The sequence below is a fragment of the Cydia splendana genome, chromosome 10 (assembly GCF_910591565.1).
Source record: "Cydia splendana chromosome 10, ilCydSple1.2, whole genome shotgun sequence".
NCBI lineage: Eukaryota > Metazoa > Arthropoda > Insecta > Lepidoptera > Tortricidae > Cydia > Cydia splendana.
This window is the reverse complement of record NC_085969.1, coordinates 6,161,838-6,189,600: the sequence shown is the minus strand read 5'-3', so window position 1 is coordinate 6,189,600 and position 27,763 is coordinate 6,161,838. Positions and strand designations below refer to the sequence as shown.

Below are 27,763 nucleotides of genomic sequence, written 5' to 3'. Positions count from 1 at the left end.
CTTAAAATTTGCCATTAGAGGTAGATAGGAAAGTGACGCTGAAGCTCACATCTTTGGTATTCCACTGGGAATTGGCCTTAAGCCTAAAGGGCTCTCCCGCTTGACGCGTCGCGGAATCGGCTAAAACCGATAGAATAAAGCTTTATGTCCACGCAATAAGAGCGAAAAAGACATCGTTCGATTTGAATCGGCTCGGCAGACGCCTGAAGATTGAAATTAAAAACGCAAACTTATTTCCCTGTACTGAATATGCTGTGTGCAGAATTGACTGTCCCCGAGACTCGCACTGCCTAGGGGCCCCGACATGCTTAATCCGGTCCTGATTATATGCTCTTTGTTCGGCTCTGACGGGTAACAGGAATAAGACATAATTATGGACTTGTTAAAATTACAATTAAACTCAATTTCTAAGAAGAGTTTTTCAAAAAGTTAATAGATAATAACACACAAAATTAGTATGATTTTTAATATTATCTTTATTATATCGACTCCATACTTCACTTTAGACTTACCGTACTATAAAAACTCCGAAGCCTGTTGAAAAATTTATCATGACCGGTTTAGATTCGCGGCTCGTGGCTCGGCTCGCGGCGCGTCTCGTGGCTCGCCTCGAGCACGTAAGCCCTCACGTAAGCCCGTCGAGTTAATGATTACACTCTCGCCTCGTGGCTCGGCTCGTCTCGTGGCTCATAAGGTCGTTGAGCTAACATATTTTAAACACTAACGGCACGACATACGGTTTATAACCGAATGACAAACCGAACGCGAGTGTAAACGCAAGCGCGCGAGCCCGCGCGAGAGCCTTTGGCTCATGCCCAAAAAACCGCTCCTCCACGCGAGCCAGGCGAGCGCGAGCCGAGCCGCGAGACGAGCTTCGAGCCCACCGCTTACACTCGCGTCTCGTGGCGCAGCTCGCGCGAGAATGTAAACGCTTGTCAGACTTAAGATAGTTGACCAAATCCGATAGTGTAAGACAAATTTAAAAAAAAAAAACAAATAAAACTGTCATAAATATTCGTTCAAAAGTATTCATAATTTCAACAGCGGATGATTAAAAAAAATCTTTTTACTTGAAATACGGCAATCATAGTAGCCTTTTAACATACAACATTATTGATTAATAAAAGAACTGATAAATAATTATATAAATAGTTTAATTCAACTAAATATTTTTGCAAATTGTACATGGCTTAATACATCTGAGTCATATCTTCTGAACATAGCAATATGCCGACGTTGAAACTTTTTTTATATATTTTTGTGTCAGTTTTGTGTTGTGCGTAGTTAAGGTTCAGTTACTGATGGCTTGATTAATTTATTATTATTTTGTTTTTAAATTCCGACCACATATTTCGGTTTGAGCTTGACCAGAAATGGCATTATTACCTCCCGACCCGGTTTATACTATTCGTAATGTTGACAACACGCCAGTATATTCGCTGGCATTTAGCTTTCTTCCTGGCGGTCTGGAGAGGTTACTAGCCGGTTCGAAAAATGGTTATGTTTATGCATTCAACCTTCAGGTGAGATATTGTATTCCAAGGATGCTGTGAGCGTTGCTCAAGGCGCATGTAACTGCGTAAAATACTATCGCTGCGTGCCTCTGTGTTGTGCGCAATTCCTTTGTTTACTAATGGTTTACTACCCTCATTTTGTGACCTAGAAAAATGAATTACATTGTCCTACAGTGCGGGTAACCGAATTTCTAGAGCATCTGCTATACTTTGCTACTATTATTATTACCATAATTTGGTTTTTATTTTCATTTTTGTCTGTATTTGGGTTCTAAATGTGCTAATTTGCTGATGAAATTATAATAAAAACAAATGTATCTCGAACATGGAACACGTAGAACAGGGTACTGCTACATGTAAGAGCTTAAAGTATTCAGTTACTACATCATTTTAATGGAATTGAATGCAGCATTTCTACATATAAATTGTTTTGATTTTGATAGCTAACACAATAGAGGAATCGCTATGATTTAATGTATTTTAGGTAGCTAACAAAAATCAAAAGGTCTTTTCACCTAAGAAAAATGAAAAGCGTTGGCAAAATATTTTATATGAATTTACTAGAAAGTGCCTTATATATGATTTTTTTGTAACTTTCAGACCAACCGAGTGCAGCAGAAGATCAAAGTTGGTCAAGCTCCCATCCTTCACCTCATGCACACCGACAGTCAGCTTATCACCCAAGAAAAAGGCGGCAAGTACAAAGTCTTTAACCTCACCAACACTGGCTACAAAGAAGATGCCATTATCGACATTGACTACCCAGGCTTTTGTAGATTTGACGCCAACACAAAACTCGAAACACTCTATGTACCTGATAAAGATTCGAAAATTTCCATTTATAGTTTTTCCGGTGAAAAAATTGGTTGCTTGGAATCAGATGGCTCATCCAAGCTAGGGGACCCAATGTGTTTGAAGTATATTGAGTTATCAAGTGACAAGCGTTGCCTCCTAGCGGGTTACGAGGCCGGCTGGCTCCTCCTCTGGGATCTCAACACTAGTCAATGCATCAGCAAGTTGCAAACGAAAGAATGTCCCATGTCCGTGGACTTCCATGTTGAACAGCAAAGAGGCATAATCGGCAATGCCTCGGATGTGATACAGATTTTTAGTATAGGGAGAAAAGACTCAAGCTTGGCCCACAAGACGGACATCACTATCAAGAACGCTGGAGTTAATAAAGTCCAATCTCGCATGGATGGAAAGGTGTTTGTATCAGGCGGTTGGGATGGGCACATCCGCATATTTTCCTGGTTTTCTTTGAGACCACTAGTTGTGCTTACGGAACACCGACAAGCCATACAAGATGTTTGCTATTCTTCTCAAAAAGTCTCTTTCTGGAATGCAAACATCATGGCAGCTGGAGGCCTGGATGGAGCCATCACACTCTGGGACTTATACAATAATAAGCATTAATTCAATGCATTTATTAACAAACTTTAACAATAAAATAGATTAGACTGCCTGATGTAAAACCTTATAACTGAATTAATTTAAACAGTATTTCATAAACAATGTTTATAGAATACTCTAAATGCTGCTAATGAAATGAAGTTAAAATTTACATGTATTCTATGAAACTTGAGTATGAAATTGTGCCAGAATTGCCTTTGAATTAGATTGTAATAATTGTGACGTTTTCATACAAAAGGTAGCTCTTTGTTCTTAAGGACAATTTCTACTTGGATTTTGCATTAGTGCATTATTAAAAAAAAAAAAAACAACAAAAAGGTACATTTTGTCTGAGAACTTTATTAATTTCGTTAATGCTTTAATGATTTTTGGATTTAATATTGAATACAGTATCATGTTATTATAAAAATTATAATTGGATCTCATGAGTACAAAATATGTAGAGGCGAACTTAACCACCTTGTGCGGCCGGGCTGTTAGTAAATTAAGTTTAAATGTTTGAAAGATATTTTCCAATGGTTTTTAGTGATTGTTTTCTCAGTAAATCGAGGAAATAAACAATTTGAATTTTTGAAACTGTTCTTTTATTTCATTGTTACAATCACTTTCACTCCCAACCCTAATACAGTAATAAAAAAAAGCGGCCAAGTGCGAGTCGGACTCGCCCATGAAGGGTTCCGTAGCAGCAAGTAACATAATAAAATTGCGGTTTACGATTTATGACGTATTAAAAAAAAACTACTTACTAGATCTCGTTCAAACCAATTTTCGGTGGAAGTTTGCATGGTAATTATGAGTTTCAGTTCTAAGTATGGGGAACCCCCAAAATTTATTGTTTTTTTCTATATTGTGTGAAAATCTTAATGCGGTTCACAGAATACATCTACTTACCAAGTTTCAACAGTATAGTTCTTATAGTTTCGGAAAAAAGTGGCTGTGACATACGGACGGACAGACAGACAGACATGACGAATCCATAAGGGTTCCGTTTTTTGCCATTTAGCTTCGGAACCCTAAAAAGTTTGAAAGCTGTTTACAAGACAGACACTGAGGACCTACCGCGAACGACGTTCGACGTGTTGCCTCTCTATCGCACTTGTAAATTCGTACGTAAGTGTGACAGGGAGGCAACACGTCGAACGTCGTTCACGGTAGGCCCTCTGATATAAAAGTAGGCCGCTAAGTAGTTGCTTGAAAATAAAGATTTTTCTTCATTTCATAAATTGTGGTTCGCGAACTAATACAAATATTGGTAAAATACATAAACGACGCAGAAGGCGAACCGCAAACATCGTAAATTTATAAAGCACGAACGTTACAATTACAAATTCATGATATCTTTTAGGAAATGGTTGAAAAACACATGATTCGAATTCAAAACAAGTTTTCATCTCAGCAGCAACAGCTACCAAAACATGTTGTTCATATGATATGAATATAACATAACACGTTGTTTGGCCAACGTTTGGCAAACTTGTTTTGTTTAGGGAAGCATGGTAGGTATTACGCACGTAGGTATTAAGATAAGGGGTCATCCAATAATTACATCACACGTTTAGGGGGAGGGAGGGGGTCAAGAAAATGTGACATGTTGTGACAAGGGGGAGGAGGAGTCACAAACTTTGTGACGTCACTTTAACTTCATCAGTAACCGAAAATGTATTTAAATTATTTTATACGCTAATATACATTTAAATAACAAGTTTTTGAAACGATAATCGTTTTTATTCGTTTAATTTTATTTCTTAATCAGTTTTGGGTTATAAAATTACTAATATTTCTTTTGTCAAAAATATTTTGATATAATATTAAATGAATAATTGCCGATTTCGTTGAAGAAATGTGACGTCACACGGGGGGGGAGGGGTTTGCCAAATGTGACCAAGTGTGACAAGGAGGGGGGAGGGGTAAAAAAACCTAGAAATTCGTGTGACGTAATTAATGGATCTAACTTTAGAATTTAGATTATTCTGTTATTGTTTTGGTAGATAGGCCACTGACTCTGCTTATCTTATCCTATCATGAAATATTTGTGTTAGATTAGGAAGGATACATGTATAGTAATAAATAAAAATAGACCGACCTTCGTTAGTGCATAGGTGTTTAGTAGGTATTTATTTTTACAGTAAATATGGTGCTACTCTACCACCCTAGGGCGGGATTGAGGACAATACGTGCCTATGTCGAAAATTTAAGGGCCATATGTACCTAACTGTACTGGTGTACAATACACGTGCGAAAAGGTAATTCGCAACTCGTGTCGAAGCGAATTTTCCAGATTCATTCTCGTTGGCAGAAAACTCGGCAGCGATTTTGATTATTGAAGTATTATTTCAAACGTCATCATTTCATAGAAGATGGACGTTTAAAATAACACTTGTACAGTTTGTGCTTTCGAAATCGCTGCACAGTTAGCTTGGTCTGATTCAAAATGGATTAAAACCTGTTAAGTATTAGTTATTACAGTGAGAATACTCCTCCAGCCTTCAAAAGTGAGGTTTACGTACGTATTTTGCAACTCCACGGTGTCCCAAGGGCGTTGACGACCCTTAACCGTTGTAAATCTGCACCCTATTTAATTTTTCGTCAAATAAACTCACCACTCGTACATACATGTACATATATGTACATACTTAAAACACCTAGATACTTACCTATTGTGAAAGACTCGTCTCGTGAATAATAAAGTCAATATTACTACAGCTGCGTGCCTATTCTAAATTATGTATAGTATTTTCATTTTATTGTAGATAACAAAATTCTTATTGTTAACAATATTTGAGGATTTATCTAATTGGAAATATTGATGGCACCCTAACGCTAGAAAGAAAATAAAATTATGGACTATGGATATTAAATTATATAATCGTACATAATTTTATTTATGATTTAGATATTCTCATCCAGTGCTTGTGTCTGGAATTTTGGATTTTTAAAATTATGAATCAACTGGTTGTTTTCATTTAGTTACAAAATTGCATACTAGATGGTGCTGTCCTTTGTAATTAATTAGGATTGGTCTCCAGATTTATTATCTTTGGGGCGGAAACGCGAGCGACTCCCCCCCCCTAAGGGCCTACCGCGAACCACATTCGACGTGTTGCCTCCCTCAGGGTGGGGTATCGAATGAAGTACGCTACTACTCCTTTTGGCATCAAACATTATCGTTGTTTTCCTTTATCGACTTTTGAATTAAAACAAAACAACGTGTCATAATGAGATTTTAATTCCATTTATACATTACAGTTAATAAGTTACTAATATCACATTTACAGTGCGTTTATTATTATCTAGCGTATAGATCTTACAGCTACATCACATCTTACAGCTAAGACTAGCAATTTAAATTGTTTTGAATACTACATATATTTCTTTATTAAGGGTGTCCGAGTCACGAAAAGACAATAGATGGCGCCACCTCTGACTCCTTAGAGAAACTTGATAAAATATTTTATTGCCTTGGGTAACAAAACTTTCTATTTGGCCCTTTCTTCACCACACCTATATACTTACAACACGCCATTGTTAACCCTTTAAACGCCTATCGTGCGCGGCGCGTGCTGCAGATGGCGCTATACGGGTCCATACGTTTTGTGGTCACAGGATTGTATAACTAAGTCGGTAACTAGGTTTTCAAGCACTAAATCAAGTTACTAGTAGTAATTTACAAAGGGGTTACCCCCTTTTAATAAAATTAAGGTGTAAAATTTTCGGTTTCGAAAGTAGTAAAACTTTCAAGCATAAACTAGTAGACTATATAGACTAATTAATGTTTATAATAAATATTAAAACACAAGTGATACAAAGTATGAAAGGTTAACAACTATATGGCGCTGCGCGGTGTTATACGTTGTAACTGGACTGTGTAAATGTAACGGTTCAGAAACTATTTTCCGCATAACAACACTACAATATTTTTGGCTTTGCCCTTAGGTTAACGCATTCACTGCCAGGGGGCATGGCCTAGGAACAAACTTATATGACGCTGAACGCACATGTGCGTTGGGGGCAGTGAATGTGTTAAATGATTGACAGTGGTTTGTATGGCATTCAGTTCGCCTTTTGTACAATTAATTTTCTCTTTTGTACAATTAAATTTCTCTTTTGTACAATACAATTCGTATACGGGGATCTACAGCGCCATCTAGTTCAGTTGTCAGAAACAGGTGCGTGATTCGGATCCCAACGCAGACACATTTTGCATGTACCTACCTACGTCTAATTATAATTTTGTCAATTATTTCACTTCAAAGAGATATGGAAATATTTACGCTTAGCGTAAGTAGGTAAATCTCTTTTTAGGCGCCATCTACTGACAATCCGTTTCTCAGAAAACCTTATAATTAATAAATTTGTGATATGTATTTAATAAAACGCTATTATATTAATTTGAGATTATGTGTCATCTAAGAAATTTAAACTTGCACTATTTTTCTCGTCTTCGGGATTAGAGGGTCTTCCTCCGTGGCCACTTCAACAAGTCTCCGTCGTTTTCTGAGAGGCCTGGGGGCCTCTGAAGGTTCCCGGGCTTTTGTTACTATCTTCGCCATTTTATTTCCTAATCGTGTTATTTTGAATTTAGGCAGAGTCTGTTCTGCGTTACTAGTCTCACTAGATTCCGTTTCTTGTTTTTCCTCACTCCGATCCTCACTATGATTTGAGTTCTTATCTGTTTCTGTATTGTCATTCTTATTTTCCTTGGATTCCTCGTCTTTGTTTTTATCGCTATTCATTGTGAAATCTAAAGGGCCTTCGGCATCGTCCATTGATTCAGTTTTGACTTTGCTAGCGCAATGTGCTTGAAGGAAAGACGCGAAAGGTATCGGGATAGGGATAGGTAAGGGTATTGGGAGGATTACAGGATAGGGAACTAGGACTGTGACTGGAGGTGCTTGGCCTAATGGTGGGAAGTTTAAAGGAGGCGGAATGCGAGGTCTTTCCTGGTGCATAGGGATACCTGGTCGCGGCAAAAAGCCAAATCGTGGAGGGAATATATTTGGTCTATGCTCATGATTATCCATGAATACTGGAGGAGGCATACCGTACATTGGATTAGGGAATTGAGGAGGGGGTATAGTATGAGGATTTATTGGATGCGGCGGTGAGTGTATCGCGCTATTGCCTACTGTAGACGCTGGTGATGACCCATCCATAGATGGACTCCGCATTCTTAGATCCTGGGCTTTAGGGGTCGGTGTGTGTTTCACTGATTGTGAAGTGACTGTAGCTGAACACTTGGAGGTTCTCCGCTTCCTTAAATTCATCTTTAATCTGGATTCTTTTTTCGTTTCTGGTGATTTTTGCACTCGTTCTTCAGGTGTTTTTGGTTTCATTAGTTTTGCGGAAGGAGCTATTGTTATTAAAGGTAAGGGAGATTTTCTTGCAGTTCGGTTCTCTTTTTCTTTTTCTGGCGGCTTGGTGCCTTCGGTGGGAGATCCGGAGCGTTCGGATGCTGGCGAGGCAGATCTGCTTTTGCAGTTTTTGAGCCAGAGTTCAGGAGTTATGAGGTTTGAGGTGGAAGAGGCGTTCACCAGGTGAGGATTGAGATCGAGGTGCGCCTGCGTCTCTCGGCAGAAGATGTGCATCTTGTATTGGTTCAGGCATTTGTCGGAGCAGAACTGCAACTGCGTGGCTCCATCCTGGAATAAGAAAAACATGGGGTTAACTTTATTGCCCATAACTTTTAAGTATATTAGGATTAATATATTCAGCCACAACTTGACTTAAAATAGTTTTTGAGTAGAACAAAATTTGCCATAGCACATACCTAATAATACATGTAGTCAGGTGTCCTTAATTTCGAAATGCCTGAGATTTAGATAATATGGTGTACATACAAGCCCAACTTGCTATAGTCCTATCCAAAAAAATAATGTTCTACTGGAGTGAAGAGCGCTTATCTAAAAAAACTTTTGAAGCCACCGTTTGCCGCACGTATCTTGTTGGAGGAAGCTATTTGTACTGAAGAAGAAACTAGAGAGAACACACAGCCTGTGTCTCCATGTTCACAAAATAAAAGACGATCTTATTAGAGGCCTCTATCTGTACTACTCTTGACCTTTAGGAGTGAATGAGAAAACTCACCTGAAAATCCACATAAGTCACGCCTTGTCGTTTCAAATTAAACACCAGCTCGTATAGTTACTCTGTCTGTCCCGTTCTTGTCATTATGGCTCATAAGTGAAAGAGAACACACCTGGAAGTCCATATAAGCCACAGTATGCCGCACATGTCGGCATCGGCACCAGTGACAAGTCGTGGCCCGCCGCGATTGGCTGAAGCATAGTTCTGAACAAAACACCAGCTTGTATCAGGACAGTATCTGTCCGACTCTTTTCCCATAAGAGTGAAAGATAACTCACCTGGAAGTCCACATAAGCCGCGGTGTGCCGCACATGTCGACACCAGTCACAAGTCTTGGCTCGCTTGAAGTTGGCTCGCTTGAAGTTGGCTCGCAGCTTGGCTGAAGCATAGCTCCGAACAAAACACGATCTTGCTCGAGGCCTCTATTTGTAGCCATAGCTCTTGTCGTATGAGTCACCTTGGAGCTTGAGAGAGAGAACGCAAGTGAAAGAGACTACCTACCTGGAAGTCCACATAAGCCACGGTGTGCCGCACATGCCGGCACCAGTCACATGTCTTGGCTCGCTTGAAGTTGGCGCGCCGCGATTGGCTGAAGCATAGCTCTGAACAAAACACTGCCCCGGCCTGTTGCAGCGCTCCGCTGTCCGTGATGCTCTTGTTGCACCAGGAACATTCATCTGGAATATGGAAAAAACGCATTTAATTGTCGCTGCGGGGCTAATGAATGACTGAGGCGTAAAAGGGATTAATCAATTAGATATGACGATTACAAGATTTATAGCGTCCTGTTGGTCAGTTTTTTTTTTATGATTAAGGTACACCCCAGTTATATAAATGTAGGTGCATAATACTTATTTTTGTAATATTTTCTGGTAGGTACCTACCTATGTAACAAAACTTCCGTGAGACAGGTGCAGGCGCCCGTGGCGGCAGGGGGAGCGAGGGGGGGGGGGGAGTGTGTTTTCGACTTAAAATACGTGAGTGACCCGTGCTTAATATATTTAATATACCTACCTATGTACTTACAACATCAATTTGTTGGATAACCACGCAAATCTGTCCCTTATCTCTAACTTGACAAAAAGTTAATTTGATATCTCTCTTAATTTAGAACACCATACACATAATCTTCTTCCTATTTTTGAGCAACATTTAATCCGCCTTTCGTAATAATTAATTAACATTATCCGGTGTTTTTTTATTGCAACAAGATTTAATTAACAAACCGTTTTTTAATTAAATCACAATATTCTCCGTTACCCACGCTCAAAATACAAATAGATATTCTTTTACTAAAAGAACTGGCAATAATTAAAATGGAAGTATCCGATAGCTAAACGAATATAACAAGTTGGGAAAAACAAAATGTGAGCTCTCATCTCCGATATCTATCTCCAATTAATTTTGTAAGTCTTGCATGCGAACCGGGGAAATAATATGCTGCGGACTATATGTCTATTTTGTGCTAAAACTTTCTCCATAGTTTTTTACTTATATCATTTCGTCTTTATTAGGATTTTGTCTGCGCCTCAAAAAGAAGAAATAATACTTTTATAGGATCACTCGTTTCTGTCTGATTTTACATGGAGTAGTTATGAATATCATTTAGATAATAGTTTCATTCACACAACACAAAGCTACTGAAATGCAAGTAGCGCCATCTACAACTACGATAAAGCCAGGGATACACTAGGGGCAAATGTTCCACACGGAGAAAAAAATCTAGTGTTCTTTACCAGAATATTGTAAATTTAACTTGATTTTATTGTATTATATGTGACAACTAGACTTTTTTTACACATTAATAGAAAATTCTAGTTCTTTAAAACATCATTTCTAGTTCCTATTACCCACATACCTAGTATCGTCGAAAATAAATTTTGTGTAGTATAAAAAAACCTATCTGTAGCCATCATTATAGGACAGGGTAGAGTTTATCAGATATTTCATTAGTGTTCACCAGATTTTTTATTAGTTTTAAGTATAATTTTAGCTGACTGAAATAATCAACAATTTCTGTTTACTATATGCAGTATTGGAGAATACCAGATTTATGTTTGTGTTAAATATAATTGTTGTGGCATGAAATAAACAGTATGTTCTGTTTACTATATATATTGTAGAGTTTAACGGGTTTTATATTTGTGTTCAGTAAATCATTATTGCGGACTGAAATTGTAATATACTGTCGAGTGAAACAGAGTTAGGTTAAATATCTTAGGTGAGTCTTCGCTTTAACATGCTTTTGTTGCGACGAAGACTTACCTAAGGTGTTTAACATTATTCTGTTTAACTCGGCAGTAAGTACCTACATTGGCTTAGTCCGCAATAATGATGTTTGTGGTATAGGTGTGGTGGCCTGAAACATAAACAGAAAAATCTCAATCCTAAATAATTACTATGAGTAAAGTAAAAACAAACTTTTTTTTGAAATGCGTTTTAATTTTAGTAGTACATAACATAAATTATCGGCCGCAATTTTAGTGAGCGTATGGCAAATATAACACAGAGATAATTTTGGTAGCAAACACAACACACAAACAGAACGCTCCAATATAACCTTATCACTATTAGCAACAAATGTATAAATTTTCAATTAAACCGCTATCCTCTTCGTCCGCCTTTGTTCACTACACACAGACACTTTTATTTGCTAAAACCGGTGATCTAAACAGGAATGCAACCTGATTCATTTATTATTGGCGACACTTGAAATGAACTCTGTCCGGACTTCGGTGAAAATGACAGAATGTTCTGGGCGCTGCGGGCGGCGGCGCAGGGGTGCGGGGGGCCGCAGTTAGCTCATATCGTGGACTGAACAGTTTTTCGTTACAGGCAAATAATATTTTGTTTAGTGTGCAATAATATTGTAATGCCAACAATTTTTATTGTTGCTGGAACCACTCTTTATTGTTATCATTAAAAAGAGTATGTTAGACAACAGAGAACGTATCTAGTTATGTGTAAAAATATTCATAGTAATCAAGAAATTTCGAGTAAGTAATAGGTATTAAAAATCCGCTAACAGGTACGAGAAAATCTAGTACCTATAAATGAATTACATAAGGTGGACCCTAAACAAAGATTTTGTAATACACACTTTTGTTATTGGTGTGTTAAACTAGATGATGGTGAACCGAATTAATAAATATTGTAAACATCGCAATTATTGTAAAGTGTTGTATGCTAAATGCATATTTTACTCTGTTACTATTACATTGTTACCAAAACGATATCAGAGTTTTAGTGTACTAGAATATTTTAACTAGAATATTCTAATATTGTCCTAGAGTCTATTAAACATGGCTGAAATCTGTTTTCCTACACTAGAATCATAACTACTATACAATCTGGTAATATTGTAAAATATTTTTTTAAATAGTGAATAGAATCAGGCGTTACTTTGCGGAAATCCATACTAATTAAAACCAAAATATTACTTTGCTAATCCGCGAAAAGATAACGTGCTAGTCAATCAGTGCTAACCCGTTATACTTACTTGCGTATTTTTACATGCAATTAATATTCCCACCCTCCCACCGCAAAAATAAATACGCAAATAAATATAACAAACCACCACCAAAAGAATAAACCTCGACACGTGTTTCGCCTCTCTACGAGGCATCCTCAGGAGTTGTTGACGGTCTGACGCCCGGCAACGGAATGACCTGTCTAGAATGGTCGGCCATATTTATACCTTGACCACTCCCCCTACCGTGCAAGTGTGAGTGAGATGGAAAAATTCGTAATAACGGCGATGACGCAACATTCAATTGTTCGTTAAGAATCATGTACAAATAATTAGAAATAATAAATAATTAGGTACAACAATAGGGACATGATTCTTAACGAACAATTGAATGTTGCGTCATCGCCGTTATTACGAATTTTTCCATCTCACTCACACTTGCACGGTAGGGGGAGTGGTCAAGGTATAAATATGGCCGACCATTCTAGACAGGTCATTCCGTTGCCGGGCGTCAGACCGTCAACAACTCCTGAGGATGCCTCGTAGAGAGGCGAAACACGTGTCGAGGTTTATTCTTTTGGTGGTGGTTTGTTATATTTATTTGCGTATTTATTTTTGCGGTGGGAGGGTGGGAATATTAATTGCATGTAAAAATACGCAAGTAAGTATAACGGGTTAGCACTGATTGACTAGCACGTTATCTTTTCGCGGATTAGCAAAGTAATATTTTGGTTTTAATTAAATATTTTTTTCTCCGTGCACGACACGACACGTTTCTGCGACATGTCAGGCGAAATCGTACGTTTGCGGAACTTCGCCTGACATAACAGTTTTGAATGATTCGCCTGACAATCTGGCGACATCGCATGACTTATGACACACACTGACGGCGACACGTGTCGCGCGATGTTGCCTGACATGTGGAGTCATAGAAGGTAGGATCCTATAGAAGTGCTATACGCGTGCCTGCGTGAGGGACAAAACATACGCAATGCGACACTATGATTGGTCTAATTTATTTGTTGGCCACCATAATCCATGCTAAATTTACGGTGGGGAATAAAAAAATTTGAGACTGTGACAAGAGTCTTTCGCTGCTACTCCTACTGAAAGATATATAAGACTATCCTGTTCGGTAATTTCCCCCCACCCCACATGCCTGATCCAGTTATATACTAGATTCATGTGTCGAGTGAAGTGAAGTTGGGTGACGTGAGGTCGCGCCACTTCGCCCGACGTCGCTGGCGACAGTGGCGACACATGTCGCGGGACATTTGTGATCTAGTGTATTTAAGCTTATTATTAGGAAACAAATTTACAGCGTGATTTGATATAACAAATAACGCTACGAATCCGATTCAGTGCAACCAATGTTAGCAATGTGTCTAAAGCATTGACCTCAAACTTACATCAAAAATGCCAGATTTCACAAAAAACAAGCAACATTTAGTCGGCAACCGAACACCGCTCTCATTACGCCGGCTCGCCTTATTAATTTACGTGGCTCTAACGAATCCTATCCGCCGGGTTATCTGATACATCGCTCGATCATTCACTGCTACTTTTAGAAAAAGTTTACACGAATGTTTTCCAATGGCTAGTGCGGAGAAAAATCATTGCCTGAGCGGAGTTAGCTTTTAAATCGTTTTATTGCCGCATTGCAGAAGGAGGGTAATTTTTAGAGGATGTGTATGTACAGTCGCTGCAAAGATAGTCGACCCCCCTGCAAACAATTTTCTATATATGCAGGGGGATCAGTTATCTCTGGCAGATTACTTTACCTATCTTTAAGTACCTTGAGGTGCCTAATTGGGGTTTAATTTCCTTTATTCGTCTTGTTCACATATGCGACTGTGAATAAAACTTGTAATTATAGTTAATTCATGAGTTCATGTCATGTACAGCCTTCAGGATAAAACTAATGATAAATTGTTATTTTACCTACAGGATTTGTCTATATTACCATCCCGTTACTGGCGCTAGTCCCATTATAGGGGGTGGTTACTATACTCTCAGTTAAACACTGAGCCAAAAAAGAGACGTTTGTTAGTAAAAATATTTTATTATGAGAATTATAAATACTTATAAATAAATACCAACGCTTATTTGGGATTAGCGTTCTTAATCTTTAATACATATTCTCATGGTATTAATTAAGAACGCTGGATGGTGGATCAAACGTACTTAAATGGTAAGAAACTTGATACAAGTTTTCAACAGTTTAAATATATATAGGTATTCGGATGTAATGAATGACGAGGAGGATGTAATGTATTCGGGCATGTAATGAGGAGGGATGAATGCCATATATGCAAAAAAAGTTAGGGATGAATGTTGATGGACAGAGAGCGGATGGTAGACCCAAAAAACAATGGATGGATTGTGTGAAAGAGGATATGAGAAAGAAAGGAGTGAGTGCTGAGGTGACGAAAGCCAGAGGAGAATGGAAGAGAAAAACATGTTGTGCCGACAGTGCCGACCCCACATAACATGGGATAAAGGCAGGAAGAAGAAAAAGAAGGATATAGGTACATAGGTACATAGTTAGCCCTATGCCCCCCTCGGGTAGGTACTCTGTTAACCTATCGTTTCCTTACGTATTGCGGTTTAGGCACTCTACTTTTATTTCCATAACGTAACTAAAACCACAATATCTACAAGTGTATCAAAAGAACTTCTAACTTTAGAAAGCGACCGCATTTCAAAGTAATGCATAATATTCTGTGTTCATTAGAAATAGAGTAAGCCCGTCCGTAAGAGCGAGTAAGTCGGTATCGTATTCATATTAACATCCTGAGCCCCGAGTTTCATGTTAATGTACCTAAAATCGGTAAATATCACGTTGCAAAGAACTTGATCTGAATTCTCATTAGTCCTAGCTTGTATCACAAATATCACAATTCACGTGGAATATACACAAGAATGTGTAGTGCGACGATTTATGCTCAGGTTGCATTGGTATGTACGACAGGTACAAATAAACAAGCAATCGCCGCGACAAAACAATTTATGTGAAAGAAACCTATAAATAGATAGTCTTCGAAATGAAAATAAAGGCATTCTAAAATAAAACATATGTACCTAGAGGTAAATATATGGTAAAATATATATGTATATATATATATTTCGATGTGGCGATTTTTTTAGCTTTTAATAATAGGTCTTTCGAAGACTGATCGGATTGTAGTGTAAGAACAATTTAGCAAAAGCCTTATTGGTTTGTTTAGGTATTTAACTCTATAACAAATTAAAGTAGCAATCGATTTGTTTCCTATAAATTACCTAATTAAACCGTATTATTGTGTTGCTAGAGAAGCGTTTTCATTCTTCTTTGTTTTTACGTTTCATAAAGATTAGCTTATAAGACTCGTTATCACCCTACCCTATAATACCTACGTATAAATTGATATTGTACAACCCCCGATTCCAAGAATGATCGGTCAATCAAATCAAATAGCGAGCATCAGATTGTAATCGTTGGCACCCCTGCACGTTTGCCGCCTTTTTTTCCCGTCAACGTCAAAAAACGCGGGGATGCGTTTAGTTCGTCACGTTTCAAGGAACCACAGCTGCGGCGATGGGAGTTTTTCGGAGAAAAGTAATACGGTAAAACATGTTAAAAAGATGGATCGTTATAATCCATTTCATAGTTTAAGTATTTTATCAGTTATCACTTTATAATACCGATCGCAGGATTAGGTTTAAATTGGGTTTAATAGTTTTTGTAAACAGCATAATTAAATTAATAAATCTAACTCACTTAGCAAGGTAAACTACATTTCTCTGTGTACAATATAAGGGTGTTTAATCCAAATATGGCAGCAAGGTAAAATCGAAAATCGGAATATATTTAAAATACTGACAAATTTCTTCTTAGGGTTAAAGATGCCTAATTAAAATATAGAAAAACTGCAATCAAAGATTAAAAAAAACACATATCCAGCGGGAAATCATATCCCGTAAAATCTGTGTGAAAACCAGTTGGTTATATAAAATGTTACCTACCAACCCAGTTGATAACAGTTTGTTCATGTTTCTAATATTACTAATGTTACCTTTTACCTTAGACCTTGCGCGCAAACAGGCACAGTCCTTCAGAAGTCGCTGCCGACATGGCCCCCTACTTCAGCTGCCACAAATGCGGTCGAAAATGCCGGTTTTACAATGGCTTATAAACCCACGAGAGAGGTGGTCCCTCAAGCACGGACCAAGATGTTAAGACGCAAAATTTTGACAGTTCCCAACAACTGTCAGGCCGATACCGTCCGGCGGACTGTTAATCAGTGGGCCGCTTTAAAGCCCTTAATGGTAGTTACCTTTGCTCTTATGCTCGCTGGCCTGCTCAGGGCTGGCCCCGCGCGCGCGTGACGCGGCCCATCGTCGTAACTCGAGCCGCTCGTACCCGTACCAGCCCAGAAGTTCATTCATAGCCGTTTCGGCAAACTCCTGGAACAAACGTAATAAGTTAAGATTAGTGGCAAATCGCTTTATAAGGGACTAAAAATTAAAAAAGCGCTGGTAACAGTCGCTTAAAGGGGCCCACAGATTACCAGTTCGCCGGACGATATCAGCCTGTCAGTTAAATGCAAAAGGTGACACAGGCTCCGAGAACAACTAATAGGCTGATATCGTCCGGCGAACTGGTAATCTGTGGGCCCCTTAGTACTCGTAGCTATAAAAACCGTCCTGTCCCAGCAGGGCTTTGTAACAATTGTACCTTTTTAATTAGCTAGCGGATAGGGTGTTCTATGTTCTAAGTAAAAATGTAGATATGTAATTTGAAACACCATATCATTTTCGCTACGTGTGCTACTGACTATCTGTATACATATAGTCGGGTCCGGATAGAATAGATTCATCCGTTTTGGTTCTACGAATTTCCCGGATGTACACGGAAATTTAATATTGAACGTTATTTTCCTATTTCTGACATTTGAAACAAAACTTGAAAGCATTTTACACACGTGAATAAAATCCACAGAAAAGTTTCCTAAAAACTTATGTTAGGTAGAGTTAGACCAAGAAAAGTCTGAAACGATTTTGATAGCACACGCAGTGCAAGTGTTATTTATACGTCATATATAATTTTATAGAAGTTTGACGTTTAAAATAACACTTTCACTGTGTAACTCTACTTAGTTAAATGTCTACGCTGAAATTGATGGTCAATTAAATATCCTTGGCCATTATATTTTAACCTTCCCCTTCACTGACTACGAGATGTTTACATTTTTTGTGACCGCCGGACATTGAACTGTTATTTTAGACGCTTTATTTTAAAATAAAAAAGCTATATATTTAAATAAATGGCGCCACGATGACCTCCTTACGTTTTATCGTCGCCGATCGCGATAAATTCGTAAGAATATATAAACCGTGATTCAACGCGGTGTAATTCAAGAAATATTTGTGCCAGCGACAAATAAAAAGAATGTTATGAGAAGCCGATGTCACATTAGTTACTAATACGTTGACATGACTTGTTACAAATGTTATATACAATAGGCTATTTGACTACTGCTGGCGAGGTTGCGGAAGAGTACTTCGGCGTTCCTGGGACCACGCCGTATAGCAGTGAGGCGGCAACAGAAGGGTTTTAGTGGCTAAACCTGGGGTCTCATTAGCCCACAACAGGGAGTCCCACATAACCATCCCGGCCCGTCCCCGCGCCGGGTGGTATGCGTAGTGATGTGCCGTGGGAATTTTCCGGGAACAAGGAATATACCCATATGGGAAATTCCTGGGAAATTTCCAGTGTTCCCGGCCTTCACCAAGGAGGAGTTTTGGCCGAAGGGTGTCAAGTTCCGGCGGTACCGCGGCCGGCTCCCTGACACTGCGGGGTTGCGAACTGCATCGCAGCCATAATTGTTTGTTTTTAGTTTTTAAGATATATTTTGTAATAATATGTATGCTAGTTTTAAGGTATTTATCACAGACATTGAATATACCCTAGATGACGCAAATGCATCTACTTCGCGTGTCCGAACTCTGACCAAGCGTCGAGGTTGGCCGTCGCTATTGACAGTCCACGCACGTCAGTTGTTGCAGCCGATAGTCCGTAAAAAATTAAAAATTGCCTCGTTGCGTGATAATTAACTGCAACAGCCCAAAAATTGCAAGCACCCAAGGGCAAGGCATATTTCCTATCACAGGTAAGTAATTTTAAAATGATATTATGCGTGAATTCATTTTAAACAATTTTTTAAGTATTCCAGGTTGTGTTTCCAATAATGTACCTAAGTACGAGGGGTGTTCAAAATATTCTCGGTATGAGAATGAAAACAAACAAGTACGAAAAGTTTGATATTTTTATTTTTCAATATACTCCCCCCCTATGTTAATCCCCTTAAAAGATCGATCAATTTTTTTTTTTTAATCCCTCATAAAAATATTTTTTATCTTTGGTGTAAAAATGCTCCTCCACTGCAGCCTTCAATGCTTCATCGTCAGAAAAAAAAATTCCACGCAGATCCTTTTTAAGATTGGGGAACAAAAAGAAGTCGCTGGGGGCTAAGTCCGGACTATACGGTGGGTGAGTAACAGTTTCAAACCCACATTCAACAATAGCTGCCTTGGCAATATGAGCAGTATGGACGGGGGCGTTGTCACACAGAAGCAGAACACCTTTGGTTAACTTTCCTCGCCTCTTTTCTTTGATTGCATCCTTTAATTGACGTAGAATGTTAGCGTAGTACTGTCGTGTGATATTTACACCTTTTTCTTTATAATCGATTAGTAATATTCCTTCACAATCCCAAAATATCGTGGCCATGACCTTGCCAGCTGAAGGGACGACCTTGAACTTTTTGGGATGAGCTGAACCCTTAATGTGCCACTGCATGGACTCTTGTTTACTCTCTGGGTCATAATGATGAACCCAGGTTTCATCTCCAGTAACTATTCTTTGCAGCACCTCATTAGGATTTTCACCGCACAGGTCAATAACATCGGAACAACACGCTACACGCATGTCTTTTTGAAGCCGAGTCAGCATTCGCGGAACCCATCTTGCACTTACTTTTGACATATTAAGATGGTCATGGATAATATCATGTACGATACCAATAGAAAGATTGGTTACTTGAGCTATAGATTTTACCTTCACTCGACCATCTTCCAATATAAGTTTTTCCACTTTATCAATATTTTCTTGTGAAGTAGCTACTACAGGCCGACCAGGTCTAGGGTCATCTTCAATACTCTCCCTTCCACGTTTAAATTCGCTTGACCACTTTTGAATGGTAGATAGAGAAGGAGCAGACTCACGGTAAACACAATCCATTTCCTCTTTTATGGTTTTTTGATTTTTACCCTGTTTTGTCGAGAATCTTATGACGCATTGATGTTCTAATTTAGTTAACATTGTCAATTCGCACATGATGTTCATGTTTGTTCAGCAATTGCAGAAAAACAAAAGAACATCTCGGTTCCAATTATATTTTTTTTTAATATCACCGAGAATATTTTGAACGCCCCTCGTAACTATAGATTAACGTTACAAAACTATATTTACCGACTAGTCGGGAAAGCCGACTATCCGGCCACATTTGTAGTCGGCGATTAGTCGGCAAAAATGGCCGATTAGTCGGCACTTTATTACTGAAAGAAAAACAGAAAAAAAGAAATCCACAGTCAACATTTACCATATGTTTTATGTTTATTTTACTACAATACCTATTCAGGGTGCATACGAAAACTTTTGTTCATATAATTGACCGTTTGATCGTTATCGTATGTTGGTGGGCTGGTGTTTTCCTCTACAGGTCGATCTCAACTGATTCTCGTGTAATTTCATGTGCAAGTTCGATAGTTATTTTTTTTTATTATTCAGTTTTTGTTTTTTTTTAATGGTGGAGCCATGAGGAACTATTATGTTATTGCAAAATTTAAAGACTTTAGTCAGGGCACGTTGCTCGTAAAGACGCTGACCACAGGGGATAGGTTCTTAACTGGCGCGACTACGTACGGGAAATAGAGCCTTGGAAATACCTCCTACAAGATGTATTGACGGTCTGCTCAGGATTGCTAAATAAAAGAACTAAAAACAGAAATTGAACGAGGATTCTTGTGATAGGTCTTTGAACCTGTAGAGAACACCTGTTAGCCAAGCTTAATTATGATTCATGAATAGCGCAGCCAAAGGAGCAAAGCTATTGTTTTTCTCCTGAACTTATACGAAACTAATGATCTGGCCGACTAGCCGACTAGTCGGCTAGTCGGCCAAATCAATAGTCGGTACATCACTAATATTTACATTACATTGCGCGTTTGCTTTGAGCGTTTGATCTGACGTTGTGTATTAAAGAGTCGATGAATATCGGAACAGCGATACTGTCGCGCATAGCTACGACTTCGTGGTACAGCCCATTTATCATTCGTCTGTCAAATTTAGCGACTAGTGTTGTTCGTTCTACAATATCAATAATCGATTCTAATCGATTACTCGATTTCGAACAGACGAATGATGTTATCTAATATAAAAAAAAGCAATTTAATCGTTATTATTAAAAAAGGAGGGTAATTTTAACATTTACGAATATATGTTTATACGTTTAGTACCTATGTTTATAAATTATTACCGTGTTTAAAAAAAAAAGATTATTTTAGTTTTCCACATGATCCAGTCGTAAAAGAAAAGTGGATTGCAGCCACGGGACGGAAAGACTGGTTCCCAACTAAACACAGTACTATTTGTTCCATACATTTTGAAAATACCTGTTTCATAGAAGGAAAAAAGTTGCGATTGTTGAAAAAACGGCATACCCCACTATTGACATACTTAAACTCATTGAGAATGATGATGAGGTAAGTGAATAGATTTAATGTGCTACAGTGTATTTTATATAATTATTAGCATATAAAATATCTGATATACTCTCATTCGTGCTTTACAGAATAAAGATACACCACAACAACCTTCATAACGTTTAAATTTTATACCTATATTATTAGGAATCTAATGATTCCGTTAAATATCATTCGTCTGTCTGTATCATTCGTCTGTCTTTATCATTCGTCCGTCAGAAAATCGATGACATTCACGTTAAACGATTTGTGATTTTTAGGTTATCTAAATTTATGTTTCTTACCTTGCACTTCTATACTAATCTCTCCTGTTTTAATAAAATATCAACAAATATACTTAATATTTTAACAAACTTACTTGAGATTACGCGAAGGTATCCACCAGCGTCGACAAAATGAAACCGCTCAAAAGCGCGTCCTCTCATATTGAAACTACTCGGCGTACTATTCGATTTTAGGCGTGGTTCGCGGGGGAGCGGGAAGTGAGTGAGCGGGACCGCAGATATAAAATATATGAGTATGAGCAAGACAGTTGAATCGCAGCGGGGTAGAGGGGCATCGGTGTCTTTGAATCGGTTAGGAATTCTCATCACTAAATTGCGGCTGTGACGTCACAGTATGTGGTAAAAAGTCGGCACGCTTGGTTCCAATACAAATCGTGATATTTGCTTCATCTAGGGTATATTCAAGTCTGTGGTATTTATCTATGGGCCAATAGTTGCCTGAAAATAAATATTTTCATTTCATTTCATTTCAATATTCCCCAAACAGGGGGACAAACAAATCTTAACAAAGTCAGACCATTTCGAAATTTTCTCCATACATATAGGTACAATTTTTTTTTCTTAAAAAAATTTTGGCTACTGTTTTTTTTATTGGATATTTTGATAATGTAATGCAGAAACATTCACAAGAACCCGTCCTTAACACTCGTATGTAGAAGAGTTTCTTGGTAAAAAGCTTACGGAACTCCACTATTCTCATTAGTACTAGTACTACTATAGTAACAGCACCAGTCATGGGACATTTAAGAGGAAATTTGGAGTATTTATGCTATTTCCCTTGTACATGTAAATGGTCTTCCGCTTAGCGTGTTAAAAGATGAAAGTCCTATCCGCCTTTCATGTTTTAGGCTTGTTGTATCAAAGATACTGCAATGAGTTTCCACATAATTAACAAATTAAAACTATGCTTTTTTTCTCCAGTCATGGACACCAAAGCTCCAGTAATGGGCCCCCGGTAATGGACGTGGATCCAGTAATGGGCCCCCTATAATGGACATTGCTCTATCAGTATAAAATATTGAAATGGGGAATAAGTTATGGCAAAAAAATAAATTTTTGGTATAAGCTTTTATCGCTGAATGTATTTTTCTTTCCACAGCCAATTATTATTGTATTAGATTCATCGAGACAGTTCTAATATACCCAAACACAATTAGTTAGGGTTTATTGCGATAAAGTTCCCATGGCCACCTCCTGTCTCCATCATCAGATCAAGTCCATGTTATCATAATATTGCATTATCATCCGATTTGCATACTTAATTACGTACTTACACAAAATTTCAACTGAATCGGAAATCGAAAAGTGGGTCAAATTCAGCTACCAAGATTTGACCCACACTAACTAACAAGGCAAGTTAAATAAAAGTTTGGAAAAACGATATTAATTTATCCTAAGTCCGAGAATACCTCCTGGTTGACATATTTCGTAACTACATTTTACTTCTGTATTGTTTAAAACATGAAATTATGGCATGGCAAGCATCATTATGTCAATTGTCCCATCATAGGAGGTATGCAGTTTTACAGCTCCTATAATGGGATTGGGCCAAATACCACTAGTTTTTTACATCTGTGGAGTCACAACATAGTGTGTTGTATACCTTATCTCATGGTAAATGCAATTAACAAAACACATTCTAGTTTTCATCAAGTATTAATTAATTAAAATTTAATAAATTAACTCACCTCTCTTAGCGAAGTTGTTAAGAATTTTTAGTGATATTTTTTTTCAGTGGCACGACAACTTTGGGGTTGACGCACATTTCTTAAAAAATAACCGAATTTAATAAAAATTCAAACATTATCAGCTCTAGGACTCTTGTTTATGATAAAAATATATCCAGTGTTTATAAACTACTTTTATATACTTATTTTAGAGGAATTGTGTTTTTTTGTCCCATTACTGGTTCCGTGTCCATTATAGGGTATACTATAGTACCTAACTTATTTTGACCCTGATTAAACTGTGATGATTTGTATCGATTTTGTTGAAGAAAGACGTATTAATGTAAAAAAAAAAAAATTTGGCTTGGGAATCATTCCCAGGAACTGTGGGAAAAATCCCAGGAAGAATGGGAAATTTCCGGGGAAGATGGGGACATTTCCCGGGAGTATAGGGAATTTCCCGGGAGTATAGTGAATTTACGTCAACATTTCCGGGAATAATCCCACCTAGGGAATTTTCCCGGGAACGGCACATCACTAGGTATGCGTAAAGCATTTCCCCTCTTAAAAAAAAAAGGGTATTTGACTACTAGTAAAATCAGTTTCATTTTTCGAACTGTCAAAACGATTTGCTACAACGGAATTAATATGAAACACGTTAGGTACATGCTAATGTAACGTCACGATCAAATTACCTACTCTTTATAGTTTTATACGGGTTTTAAAATAGAAATTGGGTTTAAAAATAACTGCTGTCTACGTTTCTCTATTAATCTTCTGGTGCTGTATTTCTTGTATGGTGTAAAATAATTTATTTTACATATAGTCAAATACCTTATTGTGATACATTTGGCCGAGGCCCAATCAAAACTACCTTGAACTCGAGAAAATTAGTTTCATATACCTATATGTAGAACATAGATTGTTGATTACTTATCCGCTGAAAAAACTTTCTACAAAATTGTTACATTTGGAAGTGGGTGCACCACCAAAACTACTTTGAACTAGAGAGAAATATATAACATAACATAACGTAGGCCGATGGCTGGCAATGATGTATAGTCCCAGCTGACTAAAGAAGGGTAATTTTTAGGGTTCCGTACCCAAAGGGTAAAACGGGACCCTATTACTAAGACTTCGCTGTCCGTCCGTCCGTCTGTCTGTCACCAGGCTGTATCTCACGAACCGTGATAGCTAGACAGTTGAAATTTTCACAGATGATGTATTTCTGTTGTCGCTATAACAACAAATACTAAAAACAGAATAAAATAAAGATTTAAATGGGGCTCCCATACAACAAAAGTGATTTTTGACCAAAGTTAAGCAACGTCGGGCGTGGTCAGTACTTGGATGGGTGACCGTTTTTTTTAGCATTTTTTTCCGTTTTTTTTTTGCATTATGGTACGGAACCCTTGGTGCGCAAGTCCGACTCGCACTTGCCCGGTTTTTCAATGAATTAAGTACCTAATTTAAAAAAAAACATTGAATAGCGAACGACAAGAGCTCAAAAACGATTTCCGGTAAAGTGGGACACTAAATCAATAATTCAAAATGTAGGTATTGTAGGTAGGTAATTAATTACACGCGTAGCCTTCGAAAAATCAGTTTTTGTACGAGAAATTACCATAAAAGCAAAATGAAAGTAATAACGTTTCTAGAGGTTCATTAGATACCTTCTGATACAAGATACGTCTCTCGTCTAAAAACAAAGGGAGTTTTACATACGTAAAGTAAACTTAACACGGGAACCGTCCTTAGACACCTTCATTATGGCAGCTAGTAACAGTAGATTCTTTGTCATACGAGCGCCTAAATAACCTTATTTAATTATGTTGTGTGCAGGCTGTGGACAGACAGGTTATATTTCAAGCAAGATGGCCACCGGTCGTCTAATTGGGCTCCGATGTCACAAAGAGTTACACAAAGTATTAATATATTTAACGTGGGAAAATTAAGGTCCCTCATTATCTATTTAGGGATCTTTGTTTAATAGGGCCGGCTGACGAACCGACTTTCATAAAAGTTGTTTTTAAAAAGCTCTTAATCAATCTTAAGGTTCATAGGATTCAGTTGAGTAGGTATGTCCACAGGCTAAGATATGAGCTTCCGATACTGCAGGCATATTAAGGATGATTTTATCCACGTGATAAAATAACTGTCACTTTTTAACATCGCGGGATAGAAAGTGACGGACACCGTTTTATCACGCCGTCGCGTAGACAAGAACGATCATCATATCCGTATTGGTTTTCTATACAAACTCAGTCCCGGAATCGGTACCATACAAAAATCAGTACCGCGAGAACTTCGTCTCCATAGTCTCTAGGTTCATTTGTATAATAGTATTTTCGATTAAAGTCGCCTCCAGAAACTCGCGAACTAAATTGACACGAGTTTGACAAATAAAATGATACCCGGAATAGCAAAGAAAAAATAGTCACGGGTATATGTCGATAAAATGATATCGATAAAAAGATACACTTACTACCCATGTGATTATTATAAAGGGATCACAAACGATTCCGATTTATACGAATGTGACGAGAAAAGTGGTTGGTAAGATTGTGACGTTACCTATCAAATCAGGAGGTGCGGATGCGAAATTGTCAAATTTCAATGTTAGTATGCAGGTTTGGGGGCAACTTGTTTGTTTCAAGAGCTCGGTTGTCGCCATAAATCTAAAATTGGTGATTGAGATTGATCCATAATTATTTAAATTCTGACCTAATTGTCAACTTCAATGTCCAGTTTAGGGACTGGTCTTTACAATCGAAGCAATAGGGATCACCGAGACGATTTAATTTTAGCGTCCACACCACACAAATTAAATGAGAAATTAATCATATTGTACGAAATATTTCCAGGTCTGGGCTGGCATTTTTTTGTATTTTGAGCCAAAATCACTGTTTCTATGTTATCACCTACAACTTGTTACTCTAGCTGTAAGTTTTCCTAACAAATAAAACAAAATAAAATATTTATTTAATTACAATTATGTTCATCCAATATCCTTCAATACTATAAAATTGCATAATCTTCGAAATACCAAGTAACATTTGTAAAATAACTTATTAAATTACTTAAAGATACATTTTAACTGACCGCGCAACAGTAGCGCCCCTAGCGGTGAATTCTCGCGATATTCTCTAATTCAAACTTTTTTGAAAATATCGATATGCACAGCACTGGCCAAACTGTGGTATCATTTGTGCACATTGACCTGTCAATTTAGTTCGCGAGATTCTGGAGGCAACTGTAAGTAGATTTTCTATCGAGCGAACTGTATGCCATGATGTCGTGTCAACATTATGCATTATTTTAGTAATATTATCGCTAGTTAGAAACTCCAAATACCGACTAGAGTTACAAGCTACATATTTTGTTTGATGAGATACCCTGATTATTAACCGCCCGCCACCACCTGAAACCGTTCAAGTAGATAAGGTCAGTGATGATTAATTCAACCAGCTAAAGGCTATAAATCGATATAGGTTCGTGGTTTAATTAAAGAACATGAGCGAACGTGCATTACTCGTCCACACAAACCTGATACGTATTCTAATGGGCAACACGGACGGACACTGGCCGCTTGCACTACGGCTGCTCGTTTTAATTCACCACCAGCCAGTGTTGCCAGTGTAGTGTTGCGTAATAATTATCACTGAAAACACGATATCCTGAACGCACCGCAGCGAAGGCGTCTGTCTGACGTAAAACTCGTAGCCATTATTCAGCTTTTGCTCGATCAAACTGCAGGCGAAATTCAAAATACATCGGTAGCCAGCGGGCTGATAATTAATATCGAGGTTCATTCGTAATTAATGGTGCAACTGGGTTCAATTGAGAATTTCAAATGAGAAATGTATTATTTAATATGACGTTTACAATTATGCGGTTTAATTCGAGATTTTCAATATCATTTTGTGAAAATGCTTTTAAAGCCAATACAAAAACGTATAATAACTTACTCTCCAAACTTTTGATAGGTAATATTTCAACATCGTCGGCCGGATAGGTAATTTCTGTTTAATATAACCATTTAACCGCTTTGTGCAGAGATCAATTTTATAATTATTACCTACTCATACACTATGATCTTTTATATGTAGATATGCCATACACTAACATATCAAGCGAAAAAAATGATGCTAACCAATGCTGCCAACGTCACGGCAGCATCAGTTACAATTTGTTTACAACTTCATACGCAAATGCGTAAAAGAGACGGCACAATTAAAAGAAAACCTAAGTAAAAAAGAGACGGCTAGTGTTTGTCACTTGCGCGTAAATTTGGTAAATCAGTGATACCACCATAACACGACGGCAAATAGTGGAGATTGCGCGAACCGTAAAACTTATTAAGAAAAAAAATATCAAAGAATAAGATGTTTGACAGAAGGTGCAAATCATTTTAGTGCAGTTATATGTAGTAATGTACTCGCTACCGAAGTAAAAAGTTTTCACATTTAGTTATGTAAATAAAATATATTATATACTTATCATTGTTACTTTTGTAACAAAAAAAAT

The 27,763-nt window shown here is 37.8% G+C and overlaps 2 protein-coding genes across 2 annotated transcripts in view; one reads left to right on the top strand and one right to left on the bottom strand.

Moving 5' to 3' along the window:
- The first annotated feature begins 1,239 nt into the window (after positions 1 to 1,239).
- On the top strand, positions 1,240 to 3,503 carry LOC134794146 (guanine nucleotide-binding protein subunit beta-like protein 1). The gene is made up of 2 exons (XM_063765853.1): positions 1,240 to 1,523; positions 2,115 to 3,503. Exons 1-2 carry the CDS (start codon positions 1,374 to 1,376, stop codon positions 2,928 to 2,930), a joined length of 966 nt encoding a protein of 321 aa, XP_063621923.1. The 5' UTR covers positions 1,240 to 1,373; the 3' UTR covers positions 2,931 to 3,503.
- A 3,566-nt stretch (positions 3,504 to 7,069) lies between these two features.
- The window catches only part of LOC134794145 (sine oculis-binding protein homolog), a 50,126-nt gene continuing 29,432 nt past the window's right edge, over positions 7,070 to 27,763 (bottom strand). Inside the window, exons 2-4 of the mRNA XM_063765852.1 lie at positions 16,797 to 16,926; positions 9,513 to 9,688; positions 7,070 to 8,566 (exon numbers count right to left, since the gene is read on the bottom strand). Coding sequence (XP_063621922.1) covers positions 7,343 to 8,566; positions 9,513 to 9,688; positions 16,797 to 16,926 — 1,530 coding nt within the window. The 3' untranslated portion in view covers positions 7,070 to 7,342. The remainder of the gene's footprint in view (positions 8,567 to 9,512; positions 9,689 to 16,796; positions 16,927 to 27,763) is intronic.